General features: G+C 44.0%; 1 protein-coding gene across 3 annotated transcripts in view; it reads right to left on the minus strand.

Annotated features, from left to right (window-relative positions):
* Window positions 1–612: 612 nt before the first annotated feature.
* The window catches only part of CASS4 (Cas scaffold protein family member 4), a 44,507-nt gene continuing 28,043 nt past the window's right edge, over window positions 613–17,076 (minus strand). For 2 of the 3 annotated variants that reach the window (XM_036824318.1, XM_036824317.1), the window contains 4 exons: window positions 8,633–8,716; window positions 6,091–7,398; window positions 4,801–4,878; window positions 613–1,786 (listed from right to left, as the gene is read on the minus strand). In XM_036824318.1, coding sequence (XP_036680213.1) covers window positions 1,376–1,786; window positions 4,801–4,878; window positions 6,091–7,398; window positions 8,633–8,716 — 1,881 coding nt within the window. In that variant the 3' untranslated portion in view covers window positions 613–1,375. The remainder of the gene's footprint in view (window positions 1,787–4,800; window positions 4,879–6,090; window positions 7,399–8,632; window positions 8,717–17,076) is intronic. The other variant, XM_036824319.1, reaches the window with a different exon arrangement.

Consider the following 17,076-nt stretch of genomic DNA (forward strand, 5'->3'; position numbering starts at 1 on the left):
AGATGGGATCCTTCTTTAGGGACCCTGAGACTAACTCAATGAAAATAATTAGTCTTTTGGCAGTCAACAATTTAACAGCGCTTACTAAGTAGCAGATAGGAACCGGAGCTGGTACCATTTCAGGTGATTTCCAGCCTGGAGACGCTTAGTGGCTTAGGTGCACGTAGGAGACTTGAAGACTTGAAGTGATGATGTAACCATAGCAATGTAAGCTAAAGCCCCAGCTGCAAGGAGAGGAAGAGGAGGTGGTTTGACTTGCAGGGGTGGCGGGGGGAGCTCTGGGCCACTCTCAGATCTGTGCCCGGTGATAGGGATCCTGTTTATACCACACTTCCTGGCTTTGTTTTTCCTGAGCTAGCCTTGCGCATGCAAACTTGGCCTCTTCTGTAGCTCCTTGAACACTTTGGGGAGAAGCGTTTAAATGACACAAGTAAACATGTTGCTTTGGTACCAGAACCCAAGTGACACGGATCAAAGACTTTTCCAAAGAAAAGATTGCTACAAAGGATGTTGCAATTCATGACTGTATTTACATAATATTATAAATGATAACACATTTGAGACCGCTGAGGTATAAACCTTTTATGATCCAACATACTGAATTTATCAACACAGAACCTATAATGTACAAAATAAATTAATAGGGAACCCAACAGAACATGTTATGTTGCAAATTTACTGCTACTTATAACATGCCTGTTTTACTAGGTTCAGATAAAATAGCGCTATATATATTTTTTTTTTTTTTTTTGGTGTAAGATGCAGATACATAATTTGTACCAATCTCACAGAATTAGTTTAATCCAAAATGAAAAACTTATTACATTTTCTAGCAGATGCAACAGAAATTAATTGTTTGAAAATAATCTCTCGCCGCTTCTCCTACTTATTTTCTCCCTAGCACCTAATACATTGTGTATGTATTTCTTCATCATTTGTCTGTCTCCCCATTCGATTGTAAGCTCCTTGAGGGCAAAGCCTCAGTCTGATTCAGTGCTATATGCCCAGCACCTAGAATTTGACATATAATAGGTACCCAATAAGTAAGTACTGAATGAATGAGTTTAAAACAGGCACACATTTAGCCCATATAAAAATTGATTTCTATAACTTCATTTCACACACTGGCCCTACATGATAGGCTAAAAACTTTGGTCCTTAGTTCACACCTGATTCTCTTCCCTGACTCTCTGTGGGATAAGCCAATGTCCTGGGGTTGCTCAGCCACTTGGTAATACCGGGTTTGGGCACCACGGCTGTTGCCACCCCTTGGTGTATCCCCAGGCTGGCTTTTCCCAGAGCACAGACTTGCACAGGCTGTGGGTGTGAAGCTGAAGCGAAGAGGTTAACAGGGAGAAGGAGGGAGGAAGGAGGCTCATTCCAACGTCCCCCTGAATTGCTGCGTGTGCCGCTCCAGCTTCTTGGCCTCGGCCTGGAGGTGCCCCAGGGCGGTGGGGCTGGGATGCTGGAGTACGGCGTGCTTGGTGGCCAGCGCCAGGTCCTTGAGCAGGCTGCAGAGGCGGCTGCTGCCACGCAAGATCTCGTTGCGCACGTCCCTCTCCTGGGTCTCCTGGCACAGCGTGTCCACCAGCTTCTGCCCGACCATGATGACCAGCTTGCTCTGCGTGATGAAGATCTCGGGGGGCTGGCTGTTGCCGAGACTGCTGTTCAACACGCCGATGGCTTTGAAGAGCGCCCCGAAATAGAGGCGGCCATGTTCAGAAAGGCGGATTTTCTTCTCAGGGTTCTGCTGACTCAAAGGTCGGGTGCTAAGGGAGCTAGGATTCTAGAGAAGGTAAAGGAAACGATGGATGAGAGAGAGATTCGATCGACAGGCTGTGGTTGTCTCTCTTTTCCTGTTTTTGCTCAATTTGCTAGACGTTTTGTAAGAAAAAGGACAGTTTTGTTTGGGAAGCCCCACAGTATAACATTTGCCTAATAAATTAATGTTAAGGTTTTCAAAGCACTGTTACATATAAATTATCTCTCAGGTATATAATTTTATATATTGCATTATATATATAAAATCATTCATATTAGATACATATAAAATCGTATTCAATCCTCTCAACAAACTGTTAGAAACCCATTCTAAGAAACTCGTTGACAATGACTAAATTTATAACCTTAAAAAAAAATGCAGAAAACTTGATGGTGAGATTTAAAAACTTACTTAAAGAACAGGTTTTAAAGCATTTTAAAAACCCTTCCTAGTTCCAGTATCAGAGGTAAATCTGAATCCCCCAAATTTCCAGAAGAAATAAAAATATACTGACTTATCTGCTTTAAGATTAAAATATTTATCTTACTTGCTAATTAAAGTTTTATTTAGAATTTTACTTTCGTGAACTTTATTTTCTGGAATGTGGAACCAAAGCCTATTCACTGCTGAAAGATTCTCAGCATCAAACTTAGTGGAAATCCTATTCCAGGTAACAATCAAACACACTGCTATATTTAAATTGGATAACCAACAAGGACCTACTGTACAGCACGGGGAACTCTGCTCAATATTATATAACAACCTAAACGGGAAAAGAATTTGAAAAAGAATAGATACATGTATATGTCTAACTGAATCACTCTGTGTACACCTGAAACTAACACAACATTGTTAATCAACTATACTCTAATATAAAATAAAAAGTTTAAAAAACAAAAGCCCCTTTGTTAGGTTATAGGTGAGGAGACTGAGGCTTCCAGAAGAGAAGAGGCTGCCTAGGGTCACTATATTAGCAAAATAAAGATCTGAAGCTCTTAGCCTAGTCAGCAAGCCTGAAACTCTCATTCTTTCTATTAAACTGTGCACTTTTATCAACCTATGATCTTAAAACGCCCAGCTCAGAAGCACTCAGACAGTGTTATAGTCTGACTGTGTCTCCCCAAAATTCATATCATGAAACTCTACCCCTCAGTGTGAAGTTATTGGGAGATGGGACCTTTGGGAGGTGACCAGCATTAGATAAGGTCATGTGGATGGGGCCCCCAGGAATGGGGTTAGTGCTCTTACAAGAGTTGCCCGAGAGCTTGCTTCCACCCTCTGCTCTCTGCCAGGTGAGGATACAATGAGAAGTGGGCAGTCTGCAGCCTGGAAGAGGGCCCTCACCAGAATCTGACCCTGCTAGCACCCTGATCTTGGATTCCTAGCCTCTAGGACTGTGAGAAATAAATTTCTGTTGTTTATAAGCCACCCAGCCTATGGTACTTTGTTGTAGCAGCACAAACAGATTAAGATAGACAGGTAAAGGGAAGAAAAGACTGGAGTGTTGGTTGAGATGGACTCTCGGGGGGCAGGGAGCATGAGAAGAATGCATCAGAGGCTAGAAATGAGGAGCAATCTTCTGGACATTGGAATGCTGGCATCTTAGCTTGGGAGTATTACCTGTAGGTAAACAAAAATGTACTATGATTTTTATTCTGGGCTGTTGGAAATCTCTGGAGGTATTTTTGGTTGTCACGTTGACCAGGGAACACTACAGGCTACCAGTGGACAGGGGGCTAGGGATGCTGAACAGTCCATCGCACGCAATGAAGAACTGTCCACCTGACGGTCAGTGGTCCTCCTGCCACCCCCACTGAGAAGCAGTCAGTCTAAAGCAGGGTTTTTCCAAGGGTGATCCTTGGACCTCCAGCACCTGGGAACTTGTTAGAAAAGAAAATTCTCAGGCCCTTCCCTAGACCCACTGAATCAGAAACGCTGGGGTGGGGTCCAGCCCTCTGGGTTTTATCAAGCCCTATAGGAAACTATGACACACTCTCAGGTTTTAGAACCACTGGTCCAAGGCATACTTCATGTTGAACAAAATAGCATGACTTTTAGCCATCTGACAGGCCCCAAGTTTTGGGTTTGGGGTTTGCAGAACGAAGCATCAGGACGCCTGGGTTATTACCTTAGTTGGCCTCTGAGAAGGCAAACAATCTTTTCCACATCATTGGATATCTCTGTCCCTTCTCTCCCACGCTGCTCTCCCCACCCCCACATCAGCCAGGAAGTTGAATGGGTTCACTGGTTCCCAGGCTTCAGTTATTCAAAGAAAACCTTCACACATTATGCCCTTTCTACCTTCCTCTTAACTTCAATCAGCTTCATCTTTGTCTTTAAGTGATCAGCTGTTTTTACTTAAGTTAAAACTTTTAAAATTTGTAAATGGAAAACTACTATCATTTGCCAATAATAGGAGGTAACCAATGAAAAATAAGTACGATGATAACATTTTTGATTTTAAAAAAAAAAGGAAGAATATCAAATGTCTAAGAGGTGTTGAAGATACACAGGTCCCAAACCAAAATGGTTTTTCTGTTGTAATCAGAAATATTAAAAGGGAATGTCAAACAGATACACGCACAGAGGGAAGATCAAGTGAAGACACAGGGAGAAGACAACCATGTACAAGCCAAGGAAAGACACGTCAGAAGAAACGAACCCTGATCTTGGATTTCTAGCCTCCAGAATTGTGAGAAAATAAATTTCTATTGTTTAAGCCAAAGGGGGAAAAATGTCAACAAGAATGTGAGTCCGTGTGACTTCATGCCATATCAGTATCTCCTGTGATAAACTTGCAGAGCACCTAGAATTATTTCACTGATGGTTAAAGGACCATGATCCACATTTTGGGGCTCATTGGACTTGCTCATCTCCAGGGTTCCTTCTACTGCAAAAAAGGAAGAACTGTCACAAAACCAAGTCTCCTCCCATGTGGGTCAGGGCTGTAATGCTGAATTATTCACAGCAGGAAACATCTCTGGGGATAAAGCCTATCCGTCAATCAGAAGTATTGGAGAGTCAGCATCATCACTTACCTGTGTTTCTAAGTCTTTGTTTTCATCCAACCTTTGTTCCAAGATGGGTTTTTCTTTCTCTTCTAGGCTAGGCAACTCCTGAAACATAAAATCCCTTCAAGTTACCAACTAGAATGGTCTTTATACTATTATATAGCTGTTTAAGTCCACTTTAAAACTTGAGCATTCCTCTTTATGTTTTTGTTGATGGTTCTACCTAGTGATGACTTTTTCCAACAAAGGAGACTTCAGCAGCCTGAGGGCTGAATTTTGCCTACCAACATGGCCTAATATAATGACACACAATTTTATTGGGAAATGAAAAATATCCAAATTTCCAGCTTCTCTAGAGTGTGTTAAAGCTCTTGCACCTCCAGGCATGTCAGCAGAAAACCAAGACTGGGGCTGAAAGCACTGAGTTATCTCCCTGACACAGGCCCCAGGTTACCTGCTGCATTTCTTGCAACTTGCAATTCTTTTTTTTTTTTGGCTGCGTTGGGTCTTCCTTGCCACACGTGGGCTTTCTCTAGTTGCGGCGAGTGGGGGGCTACTCTTCGCTGCAGTGCACAGGCTTCTCATTGCAGTGGCTTGTTGCGGAGCATGGGCTCTTGGTGCGTGGGCTCTAGAGGGCAGGCTCAGTAGTTGTGGCTCGTGGGCTCTAGAGCGCAGGTTCAGTAGTTGTGGCGCACGGACTTAGTTGCTCTGAGGCATGTGGGATCTTCCCGGATCAGGGCTCGAACCCGTGTCTCCTGCACTGGCAGGCTGATTCTTAACCGCTGCGCCACCAGGGAAGCCCTGCAACTTGCAATTCTTGAACTAAAGGTCTCTTTCTATAGTGTCTAGACTCATGGAGCAAAGTACTCCTAAGAGTAACTAGAGTCTGGAGGCTGCTAGGACCATGCACAATTTGGAAGAGTGTTTACAGTTCCTCTTCTGTTTCTAAGAAACACACTGACAATGACTAAATTTATAACTTTCAAAAATGCAAAGAAACTTGATGGTGAGATGAAAAATTTTGTTCAAAGAACAGGTTTCACAAGGTTTTCAAAATCCTTTCTAATCCTAGCATCAGAGGTAAGCCCGAAACCCCCAAATTTCCAGAAGACATCCTGTCTGCCTTAATATTAAGATACGTATCTTACTTCTTACTAAGAGCTCATCTAGAATTTTACTTCCATGAATTTTATTTTCTGGAAAACGGAACCCTTGTCTCCCCAAAGACGATAAAACAGATTCTCATCATCTAACTTACTGGTGACCACTCCAGATAAAAATAGAAAGTCCCCTTATAGTATACCACTCTGAACTCACCTGTTCACAAACATTTGTCCTATTTTTCTTTAATAGTTCAGGAGGGTGTTCGCTTTCCCTTTGTTTCTGAAAAGGAGCATTCCTTTGGTATGATTCAATATCCTTTTGGGGAAGCTGGACGGATTTTGCAAGCTTAAATTCTGCATTTAGGGTCAATTGCACGGGGTCGTCCTTTTCACAGTTCGGCTTGAAAAGGAGCCTCCCATTGGCAATGACGAGGGAGGCGAACCTCTTGATGTCTTCTGGAACCATCCGCGCCGTCAGGACAAATCTCTCCAGGTCATCCAGGCTGTTCTGGACTTTGTTGGTCACAAGGACTTCCAGGGACCAATCGCAGCTCTCCAGACTTTCCTTTGTTTCAAGCAGGATTTGGTAGGAGTTGGAGATTGTCTGTAGCTGATCCCTAATTTTGGCCTGAAGTTTACTGTCGGTGAGGTTACAGGCAGTCGCACGGACGCCGCAGGCGAAATCCAGAAATTCTCTCAAGGATTCTTCTATGCAGTCGGCAGCCCTGCGGATCGCGTGGATATTGGCCTCCAGGTAGTCTCTGAACCTCCACCGCCTGCTGACGAAGAGCATCAGGCCCGCGACAGAGCAGTCCACCTTGTGCTGCAGAGCTGTGGCTGTCTCTTTGGCCGAGTCCGGGTCCAAGGGGAGCTCTCTGGCTGACTCCTCCGAGAAGGAGCTAGAAGAGTGGCTGGACGTGGAGGAGGAGGAGGAAAGGACGCTGGCTCTGCTGCCAGAGCTGGAAACGGATAAGCCGTCGGGTTCGGGAGACAGAGACGCTGCCCGTCCGGAGAACCACGAGGAATTACGGTCCATGGAATTCTCTGAAGGCCCATCGGCTTTTGCCAGCTCTTTCCCAGCCTGGGGGACACTTGGCATCACTTTAGGGACGTCGTAAATGTTCAGCTTGGTGTTCTGCTCTTCCACTCGGGAGATCAGAAAGCTTGAAGGGACCTGGTAGCTGGCACCTTCATCCAAAGGGAATGCAACCCTGGGTAGTGGAAAGCTATAAGAAGGAATCTCTGGAAGGCTGAGTTTTTTCTGCATGGGCACATTTTTCCGCGGGTGTGGACTGAGGGTCGTTGCTCTGCTGTTCTGAGGGCTGTGAAAACCGGACATGTACCTGGGGAGAGTACGGTGCCCCGAGTTTTCCACAAAGCTGCTTAGAGATGCGTTTCTTACATCAGCCTTTTCCGGAGACACTGGCGTGTCATAAATCCATTCGGATTTCTGAGGGCTTGGGAGCGTGTTGCAGCTGCCTCTCCTTAAGGCAATGCTTGACATCAGAGGAACACTCTGCCCCTGTGAAAAACCACACAAAGTCACCCAGTTTAGGAGCAATAAAAAGACAGTATGAGCGACGCAGGTGACACATGTGTATTATACTGAGGACCCACCAAGTGCTGGGCACTGTGCTTCTTAAAAATCGGATCGACACTCCCCTACTCAAGCTTCTTCTGTGGCTCCCCGCTGCTGTTATCACTCAAGCCCTTCACAGTCGGGCTCCAAGCTCCTTTTGAGCCTCCTTGCTCTCTGCTTCTGCCACCACCCTCCTTAAAGGTCCAGCTACTCTTGCTGTTTACCTTCCCCTGAACACAGAATGCTCTCTTGAACCACTATATTTAACTTTGCCCAAACTGGTTCCTCTGCTCTAAATGTCCTCCCAAGCCCTTGCTTTCCGTCTAACAAACTCCTATGCATCCCTCGTGACACTGCTGAGTTGCCACCTTGGGCACAGGTATATTTACTTCTACATGTGACAGAATCCAATGATGAACATGGATTACAGATTTCAAATTAAGGCACCTCCCCTTTATACAAATAAAAACCTACCTTGATGCAACATGTCTCCAAGGTATACAATAAGAAGAAGCATTTATCTAAAGTCTACTGAGCTCATGGGACTTCCCTGGTGGCGCAGTGGTTAAGGATTCGCCTGCCAATGCAGGGGACACAGGTTTGAGCCCTGGTCCGGGAAGATCCCACATGCCGCGGAGCAACTAAGCCCGTGCGCCACAACTACTGAGCCTGCGCTCTAGAGCCCGCGAGCCACAACTACTGAGCCCGCACGCCTAGAGCCCGTGCTCCACAACAAGAGAAGCCACCGCAGTGAGAAGCCCGCTCACCGCAGCGAAGAGTAGCCCCCGCTCAGCACAATTAGAGAAAGCCCGCCTGCAGCAATAACGACCCAACGTAGCCATTAATTAATTAATTAATTAAAATAAATAAATAAAATAAAATAAAGTCTACTGAGCTCTTGCTCTGTGCCAAGCACTGTACTAGGCCCTTTGCAGGGATTATGTCAATTCTCACATAAGTTTGTGATAAGAAACGGAGGCATATGGAAGTCAAAGGATGTATCTAAACCACATAGCTTGTTCTGTTCCTGAACACCATTGCAGTTACAAGTTTTGCCTCCAGTAAAGTAAGTTCTGCTATGAGGGATTTGTATTCCTAATTTTGACCAAGCAAACAACATTTCCCAGAGGCCGTTCAGGTTTGCATAGCATCGGATCTCAGCGCCCATCATACTTACGTTTGGTTGGCTGGCAGGGGGACCAAGTGCTGCTTTTTGGGGTCTGGGGGGGATGTCATATAGCTGTTGCTGCTTCCCTGGCTCCTGGGGAAAGACCACAAAGAAGGACAACTTGAATTTTTCCCTCCTGATGGCTGCACATCACAAACTCTCTCCACTCCAGTGTTTTTTTTTTTTCCAAATGAAAACACAAATCACTGAAGACCTGGGGGATTTCAGTCATGATGCTTTTATGGTGGAAGTGTGTGCTCTACTGGGTATATTTTCAACAATGGACTCTGTGCTTTAGAAAAGGCGACTTCTCAATTGAAAGTGGGGACAAACTACAGAGAGAATTAGCTGCCGTTGCAGTTAAAAACGGTAGTTCATTTCCTCCTGTTAGTTCACCTTAAGATTGAATTGAAGAAGAATAAATATAAGATTGGGACTTACTATGTCTTTTACCTTTCTTGTTTTTCTCAGTAGAAATTTTCCTGTGCTTGTAACTCATGTATTCATCCTGCAAATATTTACTGAGTGCCTACTAACGACTAGACACTGAACTGTATGACATATATACACCCAGTAATGAGCAAAAGACATGGCGCCTCTACAGATAATAGGCTTTTTTTTGGTGCAACAATTAGGAAATACATATTTTAGGATAAGAAAAATAGGTTCCATATTCCAAAGCGAGGTGAGAGAGCACCAAAACAGGTTTTGCAAAGAAAGAGAGAAAAAGCTGGAATTTGGGGAGGGGGTTTCTTTGGAGCGAGTTGGGCTGTGAGTGTCCTGCTGTCCCCTTCTCAGTGGGGGGAGGAAAGCATGCTTTTCACTCTCTTCAAGCAAAGTGGAAAGTACCTCACGGGACCTTCCGAGATTTGACCTGTGCCACCTGAGCTTGGGGTCATAGTGCACAGTGTCTAACTCTGCTTGAGAAAAGTTAAAGGTGAGAATCTTCTGACAAAGCACAGGGTGGTGGCTGGGCTGAGGGGGTCTGTTCTCAGGGCAGGGACCAGGGGGAGCAAAGGGAAGCCCCTGCCTTGGCATAACATTTAAAGGTGCACCAACAAACTCAGTGTCTAAGGTAAATAATATTTTAATGCAATATACTTTAAAATCGCAATTGATGTGAAAAAAATCGTGATGAACAAAATATCAACATTTTGAATAAAGAAATGATCCACAGGGCCGGGACGAGGGTGAGGCAAGTGAAGTGAGTCTTGCGAATGTGTCTTTGTTTAAAACTTTAGGGGAGAAAGTGCCCCATTCTCCATTCCCCGCCTGCCCCCCTGTCCTGGCCCTGGGGTCCATTGCGGCTGAGGGAGCCCGTGCGTTCTCTGTGGACCAGACGTGGGCTGCATGGGAACTGGAGCAGGGTCCAGGCCGAGAGAGTGAGCGCATCTCAGGAGGGTGAGGCTGGAGACGGCCGGCTGCCTGGAGCTCAGGGAGGAACCTTCAGCCACCAGTCGGAGGAGAAGCATCTGCCCACCTTGTGCAACTTGCAGGTAAGAGATACCCAGCATGGGACTTCCCTGGTGGTCCAGTGATTAGGACTCCAGACTCTCACTGCTGAGAGCCCAGGTTCAATCCCTGGTTGGGAACTAAGATCTCACAAGCCACGCAAAAAAAAAAAAAAAAGTGAGAGAGAGAGAGAGAGAGATATACCCGGCAATCGGGGGAGGCGGGGAGGGGTTGGCACTTGTGGAAATGTCCCCGAAGAGAAAGAATCAGCCTGCAGTGCTCACTACCTCCATGGGGTAACACTGCGACATCCCTCCCACATAACCAGGCATGCGGGACCTTTCCACCTCTGCCCTCCCCCGCTGCTTCCCCTCAGCCCCGCAGGAGCCTGAGGTCACCCAGTGAGAAGGAACCCGAGGTAGGGAACTAGCAGAGAATCCAGCCAGCCCTCCGTCCCTGCAGCAGGAGCCCAGGCCCTGCAAACATGCTGAGAGAGCAGGAGCTTTCGCTTTAAATATAGTAGGAACTTTGGGTATTGCCTGCACTGAACATTAAATTTCTCCATTGAGACTTCTTATTACCTGTCAGTGACCAGGAAGTTACAGAGCAGGCCTGAATTTTTATTTAGACTAGAGCTGTGGCCTTTAGCCCTGGCTGTGCTCCAGAACCATCTCGGAGCTCTAACATTACTGCTGCCCAGGGCCCACCCAGACCTCAAACATCAGCGCCTCTGGGTGTGGTTCCAGGAAACCCACGCCATTCCATGTGCATTGATGGTTAGGGGAGAACACAGCCACGGGGCAATTTTGATGGGCTAAGAAGTGAGTGAATTTGTTTTCTGATTACACGAAGCATGGCTTACAGAAGTGATGTACCAGTAACATTCAAATAAGTTTAAAAACACCCCAAAACCTAAAATTTCCTCCCCCAGAGATAATCAATGTTAAGATAACCAATGATAATGTTAAGACTGTGATGTGGGACTTCCCTGATGGCACAATGGCTAAGAATCCACCTGCCAGTGCAGGGGACACGGGTTCGAGCCCTGGTCCAAGAAGATCCCACATGCCACGGAGCAGCTAAGCCCCTGTGCCACAACTACTGAAGCCCACACACTCTAGGGCACGTGTGCCGCAACTAATGAGCCCGCGTGCTGCAACTACTGAAGTCCACATGCCTGGAGCCCGTGCTCCGCAACAAGAGAAGCCCCTGCTCACCGCAATTAGAGAAGGCCTGTGCGCAGCAACGAAGACCCAATGCAGCCAAAAAACAAAAAAAAAGATGCATATCCTTCATGATATTATTACTTTTAAAAAGTGCAGGGGGGCGGAGTCAAGATGGCAGTGCGGGAAGACACCAAGTTAGCGTCTCCCCACAACTAGGGCGCCTGCCGGCTGCTGGTGTGGGACCCTGACGCCCAAGGAGACGGGAGGAACCGCCAAGTGAACTGGTAGGACATGGGGGGACTGAGGTGGGAGAAGAAATGGGGGCCAGACAGGATTGGTGCCCCTGAGGCCGGGAAGATCAGGAGAGGCAGGCGGGAGGGACTCTCCAGGAAGAGCGGGAGGGGAGTGAACGGCGATTGCCCCGCCCACTGGGGCTGGGGAGCCTGCTGAGCTCCCAGGCTGGTAGCCCCCCACCAAAGCCCCCTCCAGGCCACATGGGTCCTGGGGGCAGAGGAGGGAGGCCGGGGAGATCAGGAGAGGCAGGCAGGAGGGGCCCTCCAGGAGGAGAGGGAGAGGAGCGGAGGGCGATTGTCCCGCCTACTCGAGCCCAGGAAGCCTGCTGGGCTCCCAGGTGAGGTCCCATGCCCTCTGAGACCAGGGATGGGGGGCACGCCTGGGCCCCTTCTGTTCCTTGAGCCTAAGCCCCACCCCCCACAGCCCTCAGGGCCTTTTCCAGACCTGTGGGTCCTGAGCATAGGCCCCGTCCACCACCCAAAACCACCCTTGCTTAGGCCCCACCCTCCACAGCCAAGGCCTTCTCCCCCCTTTTTTTTCTTTTTTCCTTTCCTTTTTTTTCTTTTTTCTTTTCCCTCCTCCTCTTTTTTACTATTGTGGTACTGATGTACCTTCCAGTTGCTGATTCATGTATATTTTTATTTTTATGTTCTTTCTAACACATCTGTTAGTTTCCTAGTCTAATTTTATTTTTTACTATGTTATTGTTCTTTTTTTTTTTTGTCACCCCATGTGGCTTGTGGGATCTTGATTCACGAACTGGGGGTGGGGCAGAGCTCCTGTGGTGGCAGCTCCAAGTCCGAACCACTGGACTAACAGAGAACCTCAGACCCCAGGAAATATTCATCGGAGTAAAGTCTCACGGAGGTCCTCATCTCAGCACCAAGACCCAGCTCTACCCAACAGCCTACAAACTCCAGTGTTGGAAGCCTCAGGCCAAACAACCAGTAAGAAAGGAACACAATCCCACTCCTAAAAAATAAAAAAAACATTTTTTTAAATGAGACGGCAAAAAAATATGTCACAGATGAAGGAACAATGTAAAAACCTACAAGACCAAATAAATGAAGAGAAAATAGGCAATCTACCTGAAAAAGAATTCAGAGTAATGATAGTAAAGATGATTCAGAATCTTGGAAATAGAATGGAGGCATGGATTGAGAAAATACAAGAAATGTTTAACAAAGATCTAGAAGAACTAAAGAACAAACAGAGATGAACAACACAATAACTGAAATGAAAAATACACTAGAAGGAATCAATAACAGAATAACGGAGGCAGAAGAACAAATAAGTGAGCTGGAAGACAAAATGGTGGAAATAACTTCCGAGGAGCGGCATAAAGAAAAAAGAATGAAAAGAATTGAAGACAATCCCAGAGACCTCTGGGACGACACTAAACACACCAACATTCAAATTATAGGGGTCCCAGAAAAAGAAGAGAAAAAGAAAAAGGCTGAGAAAATATTTGAAGAGATTATAGTGGAAAACTTCCCTAACATGGGAAATGAAATAGTCACCCAAGTCCAGGAAGCACAGAGAGTCCCATACAGGATAAACCCTAGGAGAAACAGACCAAGACACATATTAATCAAACTAACAAATGTTAAATTCAAAGAAAAAACATTAAAAGCAGCAAGGGAAAAACAAAAAATAACACACAAAGGAATCCCCATAAGGTTATCAGCTGATTTTTCAGCAGAAACTCTGCAGGTCAGAAGCGAGTGGCAGGATATACTTAAAGTAATGAAAGAGAAAAACCTACAACCAAGATTACTCTACCCAGCAAGGATCTCATTCAGATTCGATGGAGAAATCAAAAGCTTTTCAGACAAGCAGAAGCTAAGAGAATTCAGCACCACAGAAACAGCTTTACAACAAATGCTAAAGAAACTTCTCTAGGCAGGAAACACAAGAGAAGAAAAAGACCCACAAAAACAAACCCAAAACAATTAAGAAAATGGTAATAGGAACATACATATTGATAATAACCTTGAATGTAAATGGATTAAATGCTCCAACCAAAAGACACAGACTGGCTGAATGGATACCAAAACAAGACCCATCTATACGCTGTCTACAAGAGACTCACTTCAGACCTAGGGACACATACAGACTGAAAGTGAAGGAATGGAAAAAGATATTCCATGCAAATGGAAATCAAAAGAAACCTGGAGTAGCAATAATCATATCAGATAAAATAGACTTTAAAATAAAGACTGTTACAAGAGATAAGGAGAGACACTACATCAAGGGATCAATCCAAGAAGAAGATATAACAATTATAAATGTTTATGCACCCAACAAAGGAGCACCTCAGTACATAAGGCAAATGCTAACAACCATGAAGGGAGAATTTGACAGTAACACAATAAGAGTAGGAAACTTTAACACCCCACTTACACCAATGGACCGATCATCCAAACAGAAAGTAAATAACAAAACACAAGCTTTAAATGACACAATAGACCTGATAGATTTAATTGATATTTATAGAACACCCAAAAGTGGCAGAATACACTTTCTTCTCAAGTGCACATGCAACATTCTCCAGGATAGATCACATATTGGGTCACAAATCAAGCCTCGGAAAATTTAAGAAAATTGAAATTGTATCAAGCATCTTTTCTGAACACAACGCTATGACATTGGAAATCAATTACAGGAAAAAAAACTATAAAAAACACAAATACATGGAGGCTAAACAGTGTACTACTAAATAACCAAGAGGTCACTGAAGAAATCAAAGAAGAAATTAAAAAATACATAGAAACAAATGACAACAAAAACACAATGACCCAAAACCTATGGGATGCAGCAAAAGCAGTTCTAAGAGGGAAGTTTATAGCAATTCAACCTCACCTCAAGAAACAAGAAAAATCTCAAATAAACAATCTAACCCTACACTTAAAACAACTAGAGAAAGAAGAACAAAGAAAACCCAAAGTCAGTAGAAGGAAAGAAATCGTAAAGCTCAGAGAGGAAATAAATGAAATAGAAATGAAGAAAACACTAGCAAAGATCAATAAAACTAAAAGCTTGTTCTTTGAGAAGATAAACAAAATTGATAAACCCTTAGCCAGACTCATCAAGAAAAAAAGGGAGAGGACGCAAATCGATAAAATTAGAAATGAAAAAGGAGAAGTTACAACGGACACCGCAGAAATACAAAGTATCCTAAGAGACTACTACAATCAACTCTTTGCCAATAAAATGGACAACCTGGAAGAAATGGACAAATTCTTAGAAAGGTATAACCTTCCAAGACCGAACCAGGAAGAAACAAAAAATATGAACAGACCAATCACAAGCAATGAAATTGGAACCATAATTAAAAATCTTCCAACAAACAAAAGTCCTGGACCAGATGGCTTCACAAGTGAATTCTATCAACCATTTAGAGAAGAGCTAATACCGATCCTTCTCAAACTCTTCCAAAAAATTGCAGAGAGAGAAACACTCCCAAATTCATTCTATGAAGCCAACATCACCCTGATACCAAAACCAGAAAATGATATCACAAAAAAAGAAAATTATAGACCAATATCACTGATGAACATAGATGCAAAAATCCTGAACAAAATACTAGCAAACAGAATCCAACAAAACAGTAAAAGGATCACACACCATGATCAAGTGGGATTTATCCCAAGGATGCAAGGATTCTTCAGTAACGCAAATCAATCGATGTGATACACCACATTAACAAATTAAGGAATAGAAACCATATGATCATCTCAATAGATGCAGAAAAAGCTTTTGAAAAAAATTCAACACCCATTCATGATAAAAACTCTCCAGAAAATGGGCATAGAGGGAACCTATCTCAACATAATAAAGGCCATATATGACAAACCCACAGCAAGCATCATACTCAAAGGTGAAAAACTGAAAGCATTTCCACTAAGATCAGGAAAAAGACAAGGATGTCCACTCTTGCCACTCTTATTCAACATAGTTTTGGAAGTCCTAGCCACAGCAATCAGAGAAGAAAAAGAAATAAAAGGAATACAAATTGGAAAAGAAGAAGTAAAATTGTCACTATTTGCAGATGACATGACACTATACATAGAAAATCCTAAAGATGCCACCAGAAAACTACTAGAACTAATCAATGAATTTGGTAAGGTTGCAGGATACAAAATTAATGCACAGAAATCTCTGGCATTCCTATACACCAACAATGAAAAATCAGAAAGAGAAATTAAAGAAACACTCCCATTTACCATTGCAACAAAAAGAATAAAATACCTAGGAATAAACCTGCCTAAGGAGGCGAAAGACTTGTACTCAGAAACCTATAAAACACTGATGAGGGGCTTCCCTGGTGGCACAGTGGTTAAGAATCCGCCTGCCAGTGCAGGGGACCCGGGTTCAATCCTTGGTCTGGGAAGATCCCACATGCCGTGGAGCAACTAAGCCCGTGCGCCACAACTACTGAGTCTGTGCTCTAGAGCCTGCGAGCCACAACTACTGAGCCCGCATGCCACAATTACTGAAGCCCGCGCACTCTAGGGCCCGTGCTACGCAACAAGAAAAGCCACCGCAATGAGAAGCCCGCGTGCAGCAACGAAGACCCAACACAGCCAAAAATAAATAAATTTAAAAAAAAAAAACACTGATGAATGAAATCAAAGATGACATAAACAGATAGAGAAATATACTATGTTCTTGGATTGGAGGAATCAATATTGTGAAAATGACTATACTACCCAAAGCAATCTACAGGTTCAATGCAATCCCTATCAAACTACCAATGGCATTCTTCACAGAATTAGAACAAAAAATTTTACAATTCGTGTGGAAACACAAAAGACCCCAAATAGCCAAGGCCATCTTGAGAAAGAAAAACGTAGTTGGAGGGATCAGGCTCCCCGACCTCAAACTATACCACAAAGCTACAGTAATCAAGACAGTATGGTACTGGCACAAAACAGAAATATAGATCAATGGTACAAGATAGAATGCCCAGAGATAAACCCATGCACATATGGGCACCTAATTTATGACAAAGGAGGCAAGAACATACCATGGAGAAAAGACAGCCTCTTCAATAAGTGGTGTTGGGAAAACTGGATAGCTATGTGTAAAAGAATGAAATTAGAACACTACCTAACACCACACACAAAAATAAACTCCAAATGGATTAAAGACTTAAATGTAAGACCAGACACTATAAAACTCTCAGAGGAAAACATAGGAAAAACACTCTTTGACATAAATCATAGCAAGATCTTTTTTGACCCACCTCCTACAGAAAGAAAAACAGAAATAAACAAATGGGACTTAATTAAACTTAAAAACTTTTTCACAGCAAAGGAAACCATAAACAAGACGAAAAGACAACCCTCAGAATGGGAGAAAATATTTGCAAATGAAACAACAGACAAAGGATTAATCTCCAAAATATACAAACAGCTCATGGAGCTCAATATCAAAAACACAAACAATCCAGTTAAAAAATGGGTGGAAGGGCTTCCCTGGTGGTGCAGTGGTTGAGAGTCTGCCTGCTGATGCAGGGGACACAGGTTCGAGCCCTGG

The sequence above is a fragment of the Balaenoptera musculus genome, chromosome 15 (assembly GCF_009873245.2).
Source record: "Balaenoptera musculus isolate JJ_BM4_2016_0621 chromosome 15, mBalMus1.pri.v3, whole genome shotgun sequence".
NCBI lineage: Eukaryota > Metazoa > Chordata > Mammalia > Artiodactyla > Balaenopteridae > Balaenoptera > Balaenoptera musculus.